Source organism: Pimephales promelas, chromosome 10, assembly GCF_988280905.1.
Source record: "Pimephales promelas chromosome 10, fPimPro1.hap1.1, whole genome shotgun sequence".
NCBI classification, from domain to species: domain Eukaryota; kingdom Metazoa; phylum Chordata; class Actinopteri; order Cypriniformes; family Leuciscidae; genus Pimephales; species Pimephales promelas.
This window is the reverse complement of record NC_142778.1, coordinates 33,043,416-33,062,434: the sequence shown is the minus strand read 5'-3', so window position 1 is coordinate 33,062,434 and position 19,019 is coordinate 33,043,416. Positions and strand designations below refer to the sequence as shown.

The 19,019-nt window shown below is 36.7% G+C and overlaps 2 protein-coding genes across 3 annotated transcripts in view; one reads left to right on the top strand and one right to left on the bottom strand.

Moving 5' to 3' along the window:
- The window catches only part of ripor1 (RHO family interacting cell polarization regulator 1), a 119,568-nt gene that overhangs the window by 11,256 nt on the left and 89,293 nt on the right, over nucleotides 1–19,019 (top strand). The window contains exon 2 of one of the 2 annotated variants that reach the window (XM_089116489.1): nucleotides 4,020–4,134. The exons of the other annotated variant lie outside the window; for it this stretch is intronic. The gene's annotated coding sequence lies outside the window, so the exon portion shown is untranslated. The remainder of the gene's footprint in view (nucleotides 1–4,019; nucleotides 4,135–19,019) is intronic. 2 annotated transcript variants of the gene reach the window in all.
- The window catches only part of pard6a (par-6 family cell polarity regulator alpha), a 32,330-nt gene that overhangs the window by 11,263 nt on the left and 2,048 nt on the right, over nucleotides 1–19,019 (bottom strand). Inside the window, exon 2 of the mRNA XM_039684213.2 lies at nucleotides 16,192–16,414. Within this exon, the coding sequence (XP_039540147.2) occupies nucleotides 16,192–16,414 (223 nt within the window). The remainder of the gene's footprint in view (nucleotides 1–16,191; nucleotides 16,415–19,019) is intronic.

Sequence of the window (19,019 nt, the reverse complement as noted above, 5' to 3'; positions counted from 1 at the left end):
ATGGCCTAGTGACATAAGTGTCGCTTTCCGTTTGTGCTAAAAAAGGAAATCGATTTTTTTTTTCTTCTTTTACTGCTGTAAATATATTATTCAAGTGAGAAGTCTTATTTAATACATATGTTGCTTCATAAATAAGCTTAGAGTGCATTCTGCTAAGTACAGCGCAGTACAGATAAAAACTCTGCTTGTGATTTCAGTGCCCATATCATAGACTGTAAAAAATAGGACCATATTCATATTCATATGGTGGTTCACAGTAATGAATAGGCTCTGCTCACCAGTGAGAAACAAGCTTAAATGTTATCACCTACTGTGAATGTCTGATGTAGGATGTTTGTCTAGTTCTGCATCTGTCCCATGTACTTCCACCCCATCTTTCAGTAATGTGCCTATGGGTTTGTTTGGGTGTGACTGTCTGACGTTCACTGCTCTCACACACACACATACACACACAACTGGTACATGTGCATGGTCCTGACTGTCTGACCTCATCCTCTGTTACCACCATCTGGAAACTAACCCTTAGCCATATGGTCACCACGACAACGGCAATCCCCACTGCCACACGTGCTTAAGAGTTTAAGATCCGATCAAACTTACTGAACATTGAAACACCACAGCCACACTTGTGCATTCGGCATGTATTTTGATCCCAAATAATAACATGAAGTAATATAAATGATAAGCCACTCAGTTAGATCATCCGTTACATCACAATCATGCAATTCACAATTAATGCTCAAATTCACTACTGTTCAAAAGTTTGAGATCAGTGTATACTTTTATGCAAAACAACAGTAAAGAAAAACACAGTAATATTGTGAGATATTACTGAAATTTAAAATAACTTTTCTATTTTAATGTACTTTAAAATATTATTTATTCCCGTGATGTCAAAGCTGAGTTTTCAGCATCGTTACTCCAGTCTTTAGTGTCACATGATCCTTCAGAAATCATAATATGCTGATTTGTTGTGAAAACCATTATTTTTAAAAATCCAGGACTCTTTGATAAATAGAAAAAAATAATAACATTGTTTTTTTTTCTGTCAATTTTGATCAACTTAATGCATTCTTGCTGAATAAAGGAATACATTTTTTTTTGTGTGTGATAATGTATACTATATCTTGCAATAAAGTGTTTTGACCGTGCGAGTGCAGTGTGCACAGAATCAGGAACTAATGGGACACTATGGGACTGATGTTTTTTTGTTTTTTTGGCTGATGAGAACTGGCTGCTAATCCCAAATGATTAATGCTGACACACATACACACACACAGCTCACATTTAGGGATAGTTTACCGAAAAGAAAATATAAAGTAACACAAAGTATTCTATATGACTCTTGCCCTAGATTCCAGGTCTTCTCTGTTATGCTGGTGTATAACCAGGGCCTGGGGCAAACATGACACCGTAACTTAAATGACAAAAATGTCCATGTTGTGAATTCCTCTTTATTCTGTTATCGAACATGTAATATATTTCATAACATTTTATTTTAGTCCTATATAGTGATGGGTTTAGTGCCTCTGCAGATCCTGTAGTGACCTCAGAGGTGAAAGTAGCCTAAAAAAGCATAAGATTTCATTTGTTAACATTAGTTAATGTATTAACTAGCATGAACTAACCATGAGCAATATATTTGTTACATATTATTAATCTTTAATAAAAATCCAGTTGTTCATTGTTTAGTTAAATCTGCAGTTCTTAGCTTTTTTGGGGTTAAAAATGATCCAAAATACATATATTAGAAAACACACAACCTCATTACGTCACACCCGTACACATAAAGAAGAGTCTCGGCTAGTATAAGCTATATTGCGTGTGAGGATGTTGGAGCGTCAGCTAAATGAATAAATGTTAAATGTAAAATGAATAAATGCTGAAGTATTGTTGATTCTTAGTAAGGTTCATGTTAACTAAAGTAGAGATAACCTAATGTCAACTAAATGTTCATTTTGAAGTGTTAACCGTTTATTTGATCAAAAATAACGTAAAAGCAGTAATATTGTAAAACATTATTGCAATTTAAAATAACTGTTTGCTGTTATTTTGTTTTATATGTTATTTATTCCTGTGATGCAAAGCTGAATTTTTATCATCATTACTCCAGTCTTTTATGTCACATGATCCTTCAGAAATCATGCTAATATGCTGATTTGATGCTCAAGAAACATTTTTTATAATTATTATCAATGTTAAAAACAGTTGTACTGCTTAAAATATTTGTGGAAACCGTGATGTAAAATTCATGATTCTTTGATGAATTGAAACTAAATAGCTTCTAAATAGAAATCTTTTGTAATGTCTTTCCTGTCAATTTTGATCAACTTAATGCGTCCTTGTTGAATAAAAGTGTCAATTTCTTTCGTTCTTACTAATCCCAAACTTTTGAATAGTAGACTACATTTACAGTACTTTCAATTTAACATTGACTTGATAGAGAAGAGACAGACTCTCATACTAAAAATGTATTTCAATTAATTGTTTTAATTGTCGTATTTGCTGTGGCTAGAAGAAAAATGTGCTAAAAAGCAACTAAACAAAACCGAAATATAAGCTCAAGTGGGCAATACGGTATATTTCTGACACTAAGATGTGTACTCTATATGATACTAGACATACACAAAATAATCTGAATACACATGCTTTTGCATTACACAAAGAAGTTCTCCCAATCAAACAAAAAGTACTTCCTATGTTGACTTCCTCATTGAGGTGATGAGGAAACACAGTTTCCCCTTCCAACCTTTACTGTTTATGAGATATCAGTGACAGAGAAAGATCCTCTTCTCGTCTCATATGTTCCCCTGGACCATTCATGTGGTGATGCTTGCACTGCTAAATGGAAAGAATGATAAACGGCATTTGCCAGCACCACCGCTGACTACAGAGCAACTATACGAATACCTTTCATTCTCTCCATAATCCGCATGTCAACAGCTGGAAGGTCGAGCAAGCATTCTTTTTATTTTGCACCATCCCTCTCTGGACCCTTATGTCCAACACATTTCCGTTCTCTTTAACGTATTGCATATTTATGTCTTTCAGTCAACAATTTTGAATAGTGTCTCACAAATGGCCCTATAAATAAACCTAGAAAAACAACATGCGTGTCATGATCATCCAGGGAGTGGTCACTATCAGAACCCATCTAACATTAGCCACAACCAGTTTAGCAAGTACGCAGTTAAAAAGGGAAGCAATGTCATCTCTGTCACGGAATCTCCCCAGTGTTTGTCTGTTCTTCGCTACGGTATGATAGCGCACCTGTGAAGTGTGGAGCAGACCAGTAAATCCATCGCAAACCTGCCTTGCATTTGCTCTTTGATTGTCTTGGCATCGTACCTGTACCGGCTACTGACCTGTCTGGAACAGTAAAGCAGATGTGCACTGATAAAACAAATGTATTTGTTGCCTCTATTAGATTTGGCTCTAAAAAGGACTAGCTCACTCAAAATACTTCCTCTTTATCATGTTTCTTTCCTCTGTGGAACACAACAGGGGAAACTCGCTTTTCAATATAAAAGTAAATGGGGAACGGGAATGTAAAAAAGTTTCCAAAAAATAGTCTATAAGACTAACTTTTCTGAAGCTATATGCTAACTTTAAAGGTGCATTGCGCAACATTTCATGTTAAAATAGCCGTTTTTCGAACCCATCCATGTTTAAAGGGATAGTTTATCGATATCGAAATCGTCTTCCATTACGATTTCCCGTATATCTAAATATGTTTAGTGAAAGGTAAAACTTTCGAAATCTCCGTGTAAACAATGCGTGACATAGACACGCGAGAGATCACTTCCGGCGTAACGTTGGACACGGTTCAGTTCGGTTCAGTTGGAAATCTGATTCAGATCAGTTCGACATAGCTGTTAACAAGAGGTAAAAACTATATAAATACTGTTCGTTTTCTCACACAAACCGCTCGTTTCGTGTCTGAGGACATCAATGTGTACTTACATTCACGAGTCATTAAATCATGTTTAGTTTTGACTTCTCTGTGCATGCTCTTTAAGGTGGACCCCCTAAACCTGCATTATATGACTGACAGACAACACCGGTTTGACCGAAAAATGTCAAAATTGAAAATACTGTGGAAACAAAGACACTTACATCTTGGATGCCCTTGAGGTAAGCTAAAACATATCAAAAATTAATTTCAAAGTGAACTATCCCTTTAAACAATTGCCTGCTGGTCTGAATGAGCCCTTCTCTGATCACTGCAATTGCCTCTATAATCTTGTAACGTAAAGTAAATAAGAGGGATTCGGGACGGAGTTTGAGACGGGGCGTGACGTGACGTCACGCTCACCTGGCTATGTCTGGCAGGTTTGTGTATTCCCCGGCATTCTCCGTATCAGCGAAGACAACTCGAGCGACACAAGTTTAGTCAACTTTCGACAAAAGTAGAAGATGGATTCAAAGAGACTGGCGTGTAGTTCATTCCAAACCCCAACGCAAACTCCACGTCAGAAAAACAAAAAAACAAAAAACTTCTGTCTAGTGCCAGGCGTCGGAATAAGACGAGAGCGAACATCGGGAAGGCTTTCAACAAATCCATTCGCAGTGACAAGGACGTTTTCAGTTCTGAAACGTACAGGATATTCTTATAATATGATGACCTCTTAGATGTCAAAAGCTAAAGGAAAATTTGATTTCTCAGTTCATCACCCCTTTAAAAGGACAGAAGGGTGGATTTTTGCGTCAATTGATAGGCTGGAAAAGAACGCAAAAAATACATTTTCCATCTAAATGTGCAAAAAAAGCCATTTTAAAGCAGTTAAAAAAAATCGTTGGGAGGGGATCCGACCACTAAAATGTTGTGTGCCTCTTCTATTTTAAATCCGACCAGCCGCCTCTGATTTAGACCTACTGTATTTGAAGCTTGACAGCTTTGGTCAATATGAAGTGTCCTTGAGCGGAAAGTGCTTCAACATTTCTCCTTTCATTTTTTAAGGAAAAAAAAAATAGTAACACACAGTTTTGGAACGACTCGAGTGTGCGAAAATAAATGACCAAACTTTCATTTGGGTGAACTTCCTTCAAATGTCCTTACAACAGGAAACCAGGACAATGTGATAAGTACGAAACAGTGTTAAAATACAAAACATGTTACAGTATCTTTCTTTCCACTGGATCTCTTTCTTTTTCCTTTTCTGTCATCTGTTTTTCATGGCTCTTCTTTGGAGCACTTTCAAAGCAGTACAGTGCAAATGGATTATTTTCGATGTTAACTGTTGAGATGATGTTTCCATATCATCCAAGATGTCAAAACAAAAACAGCGTGGTACATCGACATGCCATCCAGATAACCCTGTGTACTATACATAGCAAAGTCATTAAGCATAAACAAGTGCAGGCATGATCTCACACACACACACTAGGGTGCAGAACAGCTGCTGAATCCTCAGATCATGGTGCACAGAATGGGCATGTGGGGAAATATCCTTCCCATTCTTCTACTTCCTTCTAAAACCATAAAGCCAATGGGGTTTACACCAGCATGCCACATGAGATTTTCCTCACACACTCGACTCATTCAACCAAGATGTTTGAGAAAAGGGAGATAGTACAGAAAGCTATTTTTCTTCAAAGGGGTTTCTGCCTATAGACAGTGCCAGGTACTAATAAGACACAGAGTTTCTCTTGAATTCAATATAGTCGCACATGCACACACAAATATCTTGTGCGACAGCCAACAACAACAAAAAAAACCCACATCTCTAAGCACTGGGGTGTCTCTTGAAGTGCCTGTCTTATTAGCCATGCGTTCTCAGTGTGGAGAGAAAACCTAGAGAGCTTTGACAGTTAAAAAAAAACAAAAAAACAGTGTCTTTGTTACACTTCTGTTCCTCATCTTTTCTTTAAGATTTCTCTTTCTTTGTCAAGTCTGCCACTCCTATGAAAGAGTGTATAGCATCTTTACATTTACACTGCGGCAAGAAATTTGATATATTCATTCATTTATTTAATATATACTCATATACCTCTCAATGCGCCCTCGCGGACTCGCGCTACTCTGAGGAAGTCCACAAGTCCGGAGTGTGACATTTGGGACAGGGCCAAACTATAGGGGATATGTCTGTGTAAACAGGTATGATGGGTAAATGGAACGATCACATGCTTCGTCACTTTTAGCTTGAGGGTAAACACTTCCTTCTAGGGCTGGGTATCGTTTAAAAAATTTCAATACCAATACCGATACCTTGATTTCGATACCAGTTCCTGAACGATACTTTTTTCGATACCAATTTTATGAAATCCATTGTAACAAGATTACATAACATATTACCTCAGAAAACCTTTGGTTTTATTTTTTTCAGTTCGACTCATGCTCCTTAGCCAGTGCATAAAGGAACATATTTTTTTGATTTTGTGTCGTTTTGCATTTCATATGTGTTTGCTTGAGTACTGATTTAATGAGTTAACCCCTTGGGTATCGAAATCTGGTACCGAACAAGTCATTTTTCGATACTCGATGGTATCGAGGTAATTCTGTCGGTACCTAAAAAGTATCGAACTCGGTACCCAGCCCTACTTCCTTCACACTGCTCAATGAACCTTGATAAAGTATTCGAAAAAATGTATATCAAGAGTGATTGCATGACTTATATCAAATCATGACAGATTCATAGCAGGGCATATTATATATCCTCCTCTGAATTCAAAATGAGCTAATTTATTGCAATAAAATGTTTTATGTTTCTCCCTATTGGTCCCCCAAAAGTTGCATGGCTGTGTGTAACTGGTCCCCATCTGCTCAGGGAACAGCATTATCTGCTGGGGCGAATGAGTGTATGAGCACTCAGTGGGATGAGCTCATACTAAAAGCCAGATCAATCTCTGTCTCAGTCTAAAAGCTCCAATCAGAGATATGCGGATGGGGTCGAGATCTGATTAGGGACCTCTGATAATCCCACCAGCTCACGGGATACATCACGTCCTCGTGTCAATCAATCTATTCACGACCAGTGTGTTACATTTATGGCTAGCAGAAAACCTTAAAAACAGCTGTGTTTGCTCTCAGTTTCTGTGTGATTGTGTCACTGGGATTATTATAAACATTCAATAGACAAGTATGTAAACCCAAACGCAACTCAAACTCAGTTCAAATAAAGCAATAAATTAATTGTACCTTTTTTTTTTTTACAAACATTTGTCAGATTTCCTTAATCGCATCCAAAATAAATGTTTATGTTTACATAATATATGTGAGTGCACTGTGTATAATTATATATATATATATATATATATATATATATATATATAAATACACACACATGCTTGTATATATTTATAAAATATTTTCATGTATATACTGTATATAGATTTATATATAATTTATATTATATATAAATATTTTATATATAAATAATATTTTTTTCTTAAATATACATGCATATGTGTGTGCGTGTGTATATATATATATATATATATATATTCAAAATAACTATACACAGTGCACCCACATATATTATGTAAACAAAAACTTTTATTTTGGATGCGATTAATCGCGATTAATCGTTTGACAGACCAAATATATATATTTTCAACCCTAGTTGGTGAATTTTTCTACTTAAATTAAACAGGACATTTTTACAGACCATAAAAGGGAATGTTTAGCAGCATGTCAAAGCTACTCTTTTATGTACAGTAAAAATAAATGGCGATCGGGTCTGTCAAGAAAAAAGAAAAAAAAAGACAAAAAAAATTTGTCAATATGACTTGTGATCTATATTCCAAGTGTTTTGATGCCTGTGATGAACAGAAAAACTACACTGAAAATTAACAAAATCCAATTTGATCACGAGAACCATTTATGTCGACATCTTGTGAGTACTACGCTTTGTCATGTGCCTTTTGCTCCCCATATAAATCCAACACGGCCATTTACTTTTACAGATATCCATATTAAATGTTCAGTTGCTCTCCAGATGGGCGGCGTCTTCGGTTCAAATGCGCAGGCATCATCACACTCATGCATTTAAAAAAACACATTCCTAAAAACATGTCCCGCCAGTTGTTGGTTCCTGTTGTTTTGCTGATCTACCTACCTGCCGCACCTGTCCAACACACCCGTTTGTAATTACCAAATGCTCCTGAAGATCTTGATTAGCTTTGTTTAAACTTTGCTGGAAGGTAGATCTCCAGGAACAGGATTGGGCACCCCTTAGCTACAATAATAAGCTAAAATACCTCAAATAATGCACTAGCACTACGTAAAATTCCATCAGTATCCCATAGTCTCTTGAATAACTTAGGGGAAGTTAATGTGAAGCACCACGCCGTAAAATGAACTGGCGTTATCTAGTATTACTGATCAGAGGGAAGTAAAGTAAACATTTGTCATCCAGATGCTTTTATGATGATCTGAAGAGAGTCAGAGCTGTGATAAGTAGGTACATTAATAAAGACTAAGGTGGAAGGAGTGAAAGCGAGCTTAGTGATCTAAACAATAAGCACAGCAGTACATGGGAATTGTGGGTACTCTACAAACCTCACCACCACCCGGGCCACGGCACTAACCGAAACCGCTCAGAAGTGCATGTTCATAGAAGTGCATAGTCGCAAGTTCTGTAGTTATCAGCAGTTCAACTAGTTTTGAATCTGGAAATAAAGCAAAATAACTGAGAAAAATTTGAAATAGTCCTCGGATGCCATGCTCGTAATTTATAGCAAAACATCTAGCATTAATTCGATCTCAAACAGATTCATTAAAAGAAGTTATTACTCCACCATGTGCATGACATCATTAATCAACGTGGTCGTGGATGAATGACCAATGTGCGACAATACGGTTTCGGAAAACAGTCGAGACTAGCTAGTTGATTTCTTCAATGATGCATCGTACTATGGTAGTTAAGCAGTGAGTTATGTCGTTGTACGGCTAACGCACCCCAGAGCAGGATTCAAATCTGCACAGGAGAAGGCAGGTGCGCTAAAAAGGACATTGAAGACCTAGGCCTCCAGTGTCAGTTGCTAGTGTGCTTCTTGAGACCAGGGGAGTGAGGTTTGTGGCCTCTGCTACACTAGAAGCAAACGTGATGCAAAAGCCAGATTTTTCTCCCATGGAGAAGATGAAGCTGTAATCACCCACTGACAGCCCCTCTAAAAACTGTTCCCGGCTGCCACAGCGATAAGCCCTCTCTGGAAATGTGGCTTTCCTCCCCCCTGCTTCAAACAGGGCTTGATTAAAAAGATCCACACTGAAAGGCCGGCTACCAGAAATCTGCAGTAGGGTTCTTGAGTACTGGGAAGGGAGCTGGTACGAGGACAAAGGGGACTAATCTAAAGCCGCCTTATTCTTTAAATAGAAAAATAGGCATTTACTAATACTTTTAGCCGCAAACAGTGAGGGTTTCATAGCTAAACTTGTCAGCAAGAACAAGCACAAGACTGAGGACAACAGGGAAACACTTATCTGCATAAACAATGTGTGAACGGAGAAGCAGTTCATTTCAACCTAAATGTGCAAATTCTGTCATTTTCTATTACCGTCGTGACCTCAATATGCTCAAAATGAGAATTTAAGATTCTTTACGCAGCTCTATTTTATTTAATGGGAGTTCATACACAGCTGTTAAAAGTCGGCATGAAATCAAATTTGACAAATCTTCTTTTTATATGTAATATTGTAGTGTTTATTATAAATGATTTATCTGTGCACTTCATTATTTATTTTTAAATTCATGTACCCTTATAAACTTTAATCAAATACATTACCCTTCCATCCCCCATCAAAACAACCTCTCTTCTATTTCGGTCGCGTGCAATGGCGAAAGGGTGTTGCCAGATCCGATGAGGGTCCGGCTATCGGTGCACCGCCTCTTAGAGAATTCAAATCTGCCTCCATTTTGTTTGCAACACCCAACCTCCAACGATCCAATCAATTCCCGAAGGACGAAATCAAGCCCTGCCCTACATTTTTTTTCTAATTTTAGAAGCCGTTTCACTTGGATATACGTCACAAGGAAAAAAATGATAATCTCAACTTCCGTTTCACGCCGACTTTAAGCTCCAAAAATGACAAGGAAACTACCAAAATTACCACAGACGCAGTCCAAGACTTGTTCACTACACTGCACATTTTCTGAACTTATATGATAAATTGTGTGAGGAAAAGATCAACATTAAAGGATTAGTTCACTTTTAAAAAAAACTTTGCTGATAATTTACTTCAATGACCAAAATGACTCGAAAAAAGATTCGTTCATTTTGATGAACGAGTTCGAACAGGAGATTCATGAATGTGCATCACAGGACAGAGCAAGGCGACCATTTGTGCTTATAAAACTTAAACGTTTTTATTTATTTTTGAAATGAGCGATCATTTCCCTAGATAAGACCCTGATTCATCGTCTGGTGTCGTTTAAAGCCCTTTGAACAGTTTGCACTGAAACTCTCATTTGGGCCTTGAAACGTTGGGGTCCATTGAAGTCCATTATATGGAGAAAAATCCTGGAATGTTTTCATCAAAAACTTTAATTTCTTTTCGACTGAAGAAAGAAAGACATGGACATCTAGGATGACATGGGGTTGAGTAAATTATCAGCAAAAAAGCAGAACTAATCCTTTATGTTATATACCGATTATGTACTGAGGTGAATTTGCAGTCGATTGTAAGAAAATGGCAGAATTTAAGTTAATTTTTAAATAAATAAAATAAACATTATGCATGAATGATAGGTTGAATTTTTATTCTAGGCCGACCGTAAACTCAAGAACCAGATAAGTTCTTGTTCCAGATGTTTTCAACAAATCAGTTGATTCAGTTCATAAATTGTACCATTTATTCACAAACCGAAGTGTTTCTTTTCAAATCAGAATTCAACTAATAAACTCAACTCATTACGATTTTTGGATGAACTGCCTTTCCATCACTGGAATGTGGTGCTAAATTGTCGGTCACTTTGGTACACGGTGCAAAGTGATATTCCTGAGCAGTTTCCAGGGCAAATGTAGTCGCATTGCCTTGAAGGTGCTATAATGGACTCTCTGGCTCTGAGTGATGACTGGCTCAGGCGGATATATATCTCTTCAATGGCAGCGCCAGTACTCATGGTTTCTCAGTGTGTTCAAAGTCACTTTAAGTGCAAGTCAGTCCATCTTGGTAACACTTAATATGTGCAACCATTTTTCTATATATGCACTACTGTCCAAAAGTGTGGAATCAGTGAGACTTTTAAAACATTTTTTAAAGTAAGCAATACTTTAATTCAACAAGGATCCATTAAATGATGAAAATGGCAGTAAAAATGCTGTTTTTTGAACTTTCTATTTATCAAAGCATCCTGAAAAAAAAAAAGGGTATCCACCAGAGCCGTCCTTCGGTCGGTGCAAACGCTATATATGTGACTAAAAATATTACGACCAACCACAAACTTTTAAACGTAGTGCAAGTAATAGCTATACAAGTAAAGTTTCTATCTACTTCAATGAGGAAAGACCACAATTTCTAGAAAGGTCTTTATTTTCTCCTCCTCTCAGGACTGTCCTCCTCACACTGTAATGCTGCAGAAGTGGCTGTTTTCATGGTTGATGCATGTGGTTTCAAACATCAATTAAAACAATAATCCCTGTGCTTGCAATAAAAAGCCACAAATATGTTGTAACTTGTTCTCATACTCAGAATATTACATCACGGATATGTAACCACGCATGTAAACAGGCAGTTTTAGTGTAATTATGAACAATTAATCGCAAAAAAACTCTGATTAATCATGCAAGGGTGTGTATGAATAAGGTTTGTCATTTAAAACGCACTAAATATGGAGTTATCGCTATGTACACATAATGAGGTCTATTTGTTATGCAAATTATGATTACGCAACACTGGATTATTATTGCTGTCTCTTTCCCTCACAAATCACATTCATAAGACGTCAAGTAGGATGCAAGTAAGCACCTTATCTTTTCTTTCCACATGTTCTCTTATGTCTTACCTCACAGTACAGATGATTTTACATTAACCACCTCAAACAAGAGGCAACCCTCCACACACACAAACACTATGCTGACTTCCAATCTGAAACAACTAGTCTACTACAGTAGTTCATGCCAAAGACATTTACTTCTGAAGCAAATTAATCCACTTTCCCTTTTATGCTATTGACGTTCTCATTCACCCATTCATCAAAGTCCAATAGCTGTACAAGAGCACAGTAAATGTCTAGACTATATATATATATATATATATATATATATATATATATATATATTAGGGCTGTGCAAAAATTAATTGCGATTAATCGCATCCAAAATAAAAGTCTGTGTTTACATAATATATTTGTGTGTGCTGTTACTGTATATAATTATTTTGTATATATAAATACCTATGCATGTATATATTTAAGAATTGTTTTCGTGTATGTAATTAAATACATAATCTATATTATATAAATATAAATATTTTATATATGAATAACACATTTTCTTAAATATATACATGCATGTGTGTGTATTTATATATACAAAATAATTATATACAGCACTCACAAATATATTAAACAGACTTTTATTTTGGATGCGATTAATCGCAATTAATTTTTGCACAGCCCTAATATATATATATATATATATATATATATATATATCCTATTTAGCATATGGTTTATTAATACACTGAAAACAATTGGTGTAGAAACAATTTTCACTCAGGAATTGCTAGTAAATCTCACAAATAATTGCATAGAATTAGCAAAGTAACGCATTTAATTAAAAAAAAATGGTTTCAAAAGTAGTTGATAACAATAAAAAAATGTTTCTTGAGCTTCAAAGAAGCATATTAGAATGATTTCCGAAGGATCAAGTGACACTGAAAATTCAGATTTGCAATCACAGGAATAAATAATCAAATCCTTTTATAATCCATTGCTATAAAAGCTAGTTGAAACATGATGTACAAATAGTAACTAACACATGCAATTTTAGATTCATTAATCTGATTTAATCCCTTTTCTAAATAAAATAGTGCTTTTAAAACTAGGAACAATAGAGCACAGTTTCTTTCACAGTGGATTAGAAGGGGTGGCGTAAACTAACAGAACAATGAAATAAAAGAACATTTTGAAATGGGAAAAAACATTCCTAATAGCATTAGAGAAACATTTCCTCATTGCTGCGGTTCAAATGTAATAAAACACATTGAGGCATTAAGAGTGATGAAGAAGCGGGAGGGAGAGCGAGAGGGTTGTGAAGATGACAGAAAGACAAGACAAGGAGGGACAGGAACGTCAAAGAGAGCGAGAGAGAGAGAGAGATGAGGGTGTGGGCTCATCACTCCTCCGCACCGCTATCAGACTCAGCACCTCGGGCTGGCGCAGCGCCATCGAAGCCATAAAACAGAGATGGGCCCCGACTGGCACCATCTAACGCTGACGCCCACCCATCATAACATCTCATCATATCCCATGACTGTCCTCATCCTTATGCGCAACATTACACTGCTGGAATTACTTTTTATTCCCATATGGATAACAACATATGATATGACAGCAAAATGATATATAAATTAATGCCCAACTCTCTCATACACACAAACAACAACATGCATCAGCTATGCTGTCTGCAGATTCCTTTTCCACGTATGCAAAAATATGCATTTCATCATAAAAACCCTCTAGTTGCCTGGTTTGACCCTGGTAAGATGAAAGTTAAAGGCACACTATGCAAGATTTGTACCTTAATATAACAGCTTCAAAGTCGTTTCGGTGGTAAACAAAGTCATAGTAGGTCGAATCATCCAGGTGTAAAGCTTGGGGGGGACGCCGCTGGAAAAACCAGCAATGCAATTTTAAGAGTGGCACCCCTGACAAATCTCGCGAGAATCACAAAATACTTTATGGCAACTAGTGTTGTCAAAAAACTCGGTACTTCGGTACCAAGTCGGTACTAAAAAAAAAAAATTTTTACGGTACCAGCTTTTCTCCAGGTTAATACAGTTCTAGACGCGCTGTCTGAAAGGTGCACAGTTGCGTCCTCTTTCTTCATAACGCTGATATGGCTCTCTCTCTCTCTGAATCCACTTGTTGACACGAAAGGAGGAAAGAGCCACATATGAAATATTTTGGATTAGGCTAATGTCACGTTGCCATAAGAGGCCGATTACATGCAAATTCGCAATTTCAAATATAGGCGCGAGGCAAGCGCGCTCATAATAAAAACTCGTTGCATAGCAACGACAGACGCCACGTGAGAGCAAGCGCTTTGGAAAGAATAAGCACGTGCAAAAATATAATAAAAAAAACACGCGCGATATGTGAACGGCCTCTAAAGTGCTTTCGGGGTAGTTTTACGAGTACATGAGCACAGTAGTATTATCCAACCGACACCAGAGTACTGGTATTAGTATCGATGCATCCCTATTTGTGTCATTTAATGTCAGTGCCAGTTCTAGGCATATTCTTGCCTTTATAACTCAGCAGTTTTAAAAAGCCTTTTCAAAATTAAATATGAATGCAGTTTTAGATTAAATAAAAGTACAGTCAAATCAAATAAAACATGTTTTTTCTCCTGTAGCCTATAGTTTGGTAATGCTACAATAAGATACCATTTATCAACATTAGCTACTTCACATCAACACATGGAGTGAACAATATATTTTTACAACATTAATTAATGTTTGTAAATGTTATTTAATAGAAACACTTGATTGTTCATGTTTGTTCACTTTATTCATTGTGCATTAAATAAATGTAAACGGATTAGAACTTTACAAACAACTTTAAAAATGTGTTAGTATACTATTGTTTATTTTAGGTCATTTTATCTAATTTTTTTCTAAAGTGTTTATAATACAAATGTACAGTTTCCATACTTGTAAACGTGATAAACACTTAAATATATGTAAATTTAAACTAAGCTTTGGTACCGAAATTGGTACCGAGAACCGTGAACTTTTACTGGTATTGGTACCGAATACTGAAATTTTGGTACCGTGACAACACTAATGGCAACGACGTCACACACATTAACAACAACATATGAAGCCACTTACGCGCATCCAAGAAAACTCGGTCAGACCCAGAAATGTCAAGAAAAAGGAAAAGAGAATCGGACCATGCTAGAAAACGGACAAGAGTCCACTTGGTCAGGCTTTCACTCGTTGGCGCGAGCTTAAAAGCAGATGCTGACCTGGCTATCTTGTTGATGGACTTGTAAGTAAATCTCTTATTTGTAAACTTTTTTGCGTTCTATGTTGTATGTTGCTGCGCTGGCTTGTAGTATGTCATTTTTTACAGTGCTGTTCATCCATTGTTGATAATTAGACCAGTTCAATAATTCCCACATAAGTCTAGCTAGCTTTCGATTAGCAGAGCTGTGAGCAGACTTCCTAACAAACAGTCGTTTCTCTTAGTTTTGTTTTTTTCGTTGTTTTATTGCCTAGCTTGGCAAAAGAGCTAGTTTGCCAGCTGAACTCGGGTGTTGTGATGTGTATTTATCATGTAACGTTAGTCCTGTGTCTGGTTCGAATTTCTTATGGTGTGCGTAAGTTACTGTGCAAACTTTAGCTGACTAACAGTGCACTTCCCGACTGTAACTTTACTTCAAATTGTGTTGATTATGAGTCAATTAAATCTTGACGCTGTTGATGTTGATTCCTGCGATTATCATGAGGAAATAGTCAATACCTCATATAATTATTAGGACATATAAGCCTAGAGGTTGTAAATAGTGTAAGTGAGCACAATTTGCTAACTATTATGATAAATTGTAAAAATCATGTCGAAACCATAACGGCCAATGTTATGAAATAATGCGACGTGCATTTAACTTTATTGATGTCATCTGACATTTTCGTAATGTTTACATTACAATCAAAAAAACACATGAAATTATACATTAGTCCTACACTATTTACTTGTGATTTAGCAGAAATCATGTAAAAACGTTATAAGCCGGCAAATGCGATTGGCAACTTTATTATTATAAAGTAGTTTAACACTTGACATATATTACCATCATCAGTAGTTCAGTAGACTGCAGTAACAGTGGAGTTACGGTTATTTGCGACAGTGCAAGTACACCACAGCGGCTCTAGGGGTCGCTGTTTCACAAAAACTTTAGAGCTGCATAGTGTGGCTTTAAAGGTTGACACACGTTGCCTTCAAGCTCCAAAACAATATCAACCAATGAATGACCTCTTTGCATATGAGGATATGCAAACGTATATACAGTTTAGCGACTCACCTCTTTTTTGAATGATAATTCGAAGCAGCGGATTTGCTGAGGACAGTGCTTTGTGGAAGTTGTCATCATTGTTAATTGGAAGAAGATCTCCGTGGATGTCGGCATATCCCAGCAGCACGTCCACTCCGGGGATTCTGTGAATGGTCTGAAGCAGTTGGTAGAATTCCTGGAAGCCCCCAGCTCCCTTCTTCTTCAGGGCAAACCTTCGGTACTCCGCCTCAAACTGCAGGACAACCACAAACATGTTAAATCATATCAATAAACACAAAATAAGCTCTTCACGCACAGTGCTTAGCTTGGTAGATTAATTATGACAGATCACGACCCTGTAAGAAATGTTAGAACTTTTATTAATGACAATTGACCGTTCATAAAGACCCGCCCCCTTTAGTTACTGTTGCTATGTCCGACAAGCCACTCCAAAAAATACATCGCGAAGCAAAGCGGAAACTGACAAAGCGCTGACAGACCGATATTCTCTCAACCTTGGTCATTTTTTACAAGAAATGTAAACAATAAATACCGTTTTGTGGCTCTTTAATGGTAAATGGACTGCTTTCATAGACCCAAGACATCAGCACACAACGTTTCTCAAGTTCAAATTCGCCGACGTTAATCTACTGACTCTCCTGACTGCTTTGTTGGACAAAAATGGTGGATGATGATTGGTCAAATGATCGCCTATCAATCAAACTCCCTGCGAAGGGTGAATTCCAATTTCTGGAAAGATTTTCCCTTTGAAATTAAGGGTACGTTTAGTTGTCTACATGACAATGATATATTTTGCAGTTTTTTCAAACAGACAACAATGTTGACAAAAAGATTTCTCTTCACACAGATAAAAACACTGTATCATTATGCATGCCAGGCCAGTAGGTGGCGATGTTACTTTGTAAAGAAAAACTACGCGCCTAAAGACAGAACACGTAATATGCATGTGCATGACCTCACCGTTTTCACAAATTTGCGTTTTTGTTGTTTACACCGAGACGATAAGGGTATAGTTTTCAGACCCGTTTACAATAGTTTGCGTTTTCAGGCCCCCAAAACGCTGTTGTTGTGTAAATGAAAGGCCAAAACAATGCATAAAAAGTCATGTAAACAGCCCCTTAGACAGACTTGGGCATGCAGACACATTCATTGGCAGTTCTTTGTACCGATTTTACTTGCTCCGGCAGCTGCTGAGTTGTTTGATGTGCACTTGCGGCTCTGAGGAAGCCATTAAGGTAAAAAAGCAATGAGGAACAAAGGGAGGGTCAATCTAATCAAGTGCTACAGATAAAGAGAAAGATGAGAACAATGGCATTAAAAAGCTGAGCTTCTCCAGACCACACACACTCACACACACGGATGGGGAATTCATCTCAAGAGCTCAGCTGAACATATTGGACAAAATCTGTCAGATTGCTCAGTTTATGAGGAGGAACTGCGTCTGGGCCAAAGATTTTCTCCTGTATGCATGAAGAATAACTTGAAGAGGAAGATCATATTGTGGATAATTTGAATAAGATCATTCGGTAGTTCACATGGGGTGTTTTTTAAGGTCCCATGTTCCCATTCACAAAAATAAAACCAAAGGCTTTTTTTCTGTGGTCGATAGTCAGAATGAAGGACACTGACATCTAGGGACTGAAGCTTCCAAACATATTGGTTTTCTTCTTTCTTTTTTTATATCGTTGTGTTGAAGTTATGTGTATAATATGGACATGTATAGTAGTCATATGACTACTTTTATAGCCCAATCAATTCATGTTGGATAAAATCAGGTCTTACATTTTTTTTCGTTCTTGTTTCTTTCAGAAATATGTCCGATTACAGACGTAAAATACTTAAAATGTGTCAATAAAATTATTTTTAACTTTTCCTCACAGGCATTGCGTAACATACAGTATATGAACATATTCATCATCCCACTTCTAAACATTTACATTTACGCCCTTTATTACAACCATCAACACCTTTGAAACAGTTGCATTTGTACTAAAATTACATTTGAGCTATTATTATGAGTTCACATGAAAAATGTGATCACCACCACTGTAACCATGGCAATAAAGATAAAAAGGTCATACCTGTCATACTTTACCAATAAAAGAATAACCTCTTGGAAAAATTACATCACTTTAAATTGCTCAACAAACTACTTGTCAACCTTAAACTACTTAAAAATGCCTTTGCAATGACTAAGCAATAGATAGCCTAATATGAGACAGGAAGGATCCCATTAAGAGCTGGAAAAGTAGAAAAGAAAACAGTCATACCAATTTCCTCTCAGGAAGAAGAGTGTCACCAAACACATTGCCTGTTACGAAAACCCAAACCTCATGCAGGAAGATTTGAGTTATTAAATTAGCTAGTTAAGGCAGAAATAATAATAAAAAAAGACACTATATCACCTCCAGACCTGGAACTTCACTGGAATCCTAGATGACCCTCCTGTGTTTACTATTCTCATCTTTCAATTCACACACATCTGTGCACTGCCCGCCTAACATTTCTCAAGGAAGTATAAATAATAAAACATATCCTACTCTGTTTGGCAGATTGTGGTTGAGGTTTTTCAATAAGTATACCGAGCATACTGACAACAAATCTGTGTCTTAGTAATAATAAGAGGCTATGATGAGGAAAGCAATAAAAACATGAAACATTTTAAATATCAATACAACATTAGATTTTTTCCCCCCCAATTTTCCTGTTGATATTCATTCATGCACCATCATATGTAATGTAAAGATTGTTTCCTCTTTTAAATGAGATCAATATGTATGACCTGTTTATCACAATGACATTTTAATTGGTTAAATACTATTAAACAACAGCTGGTC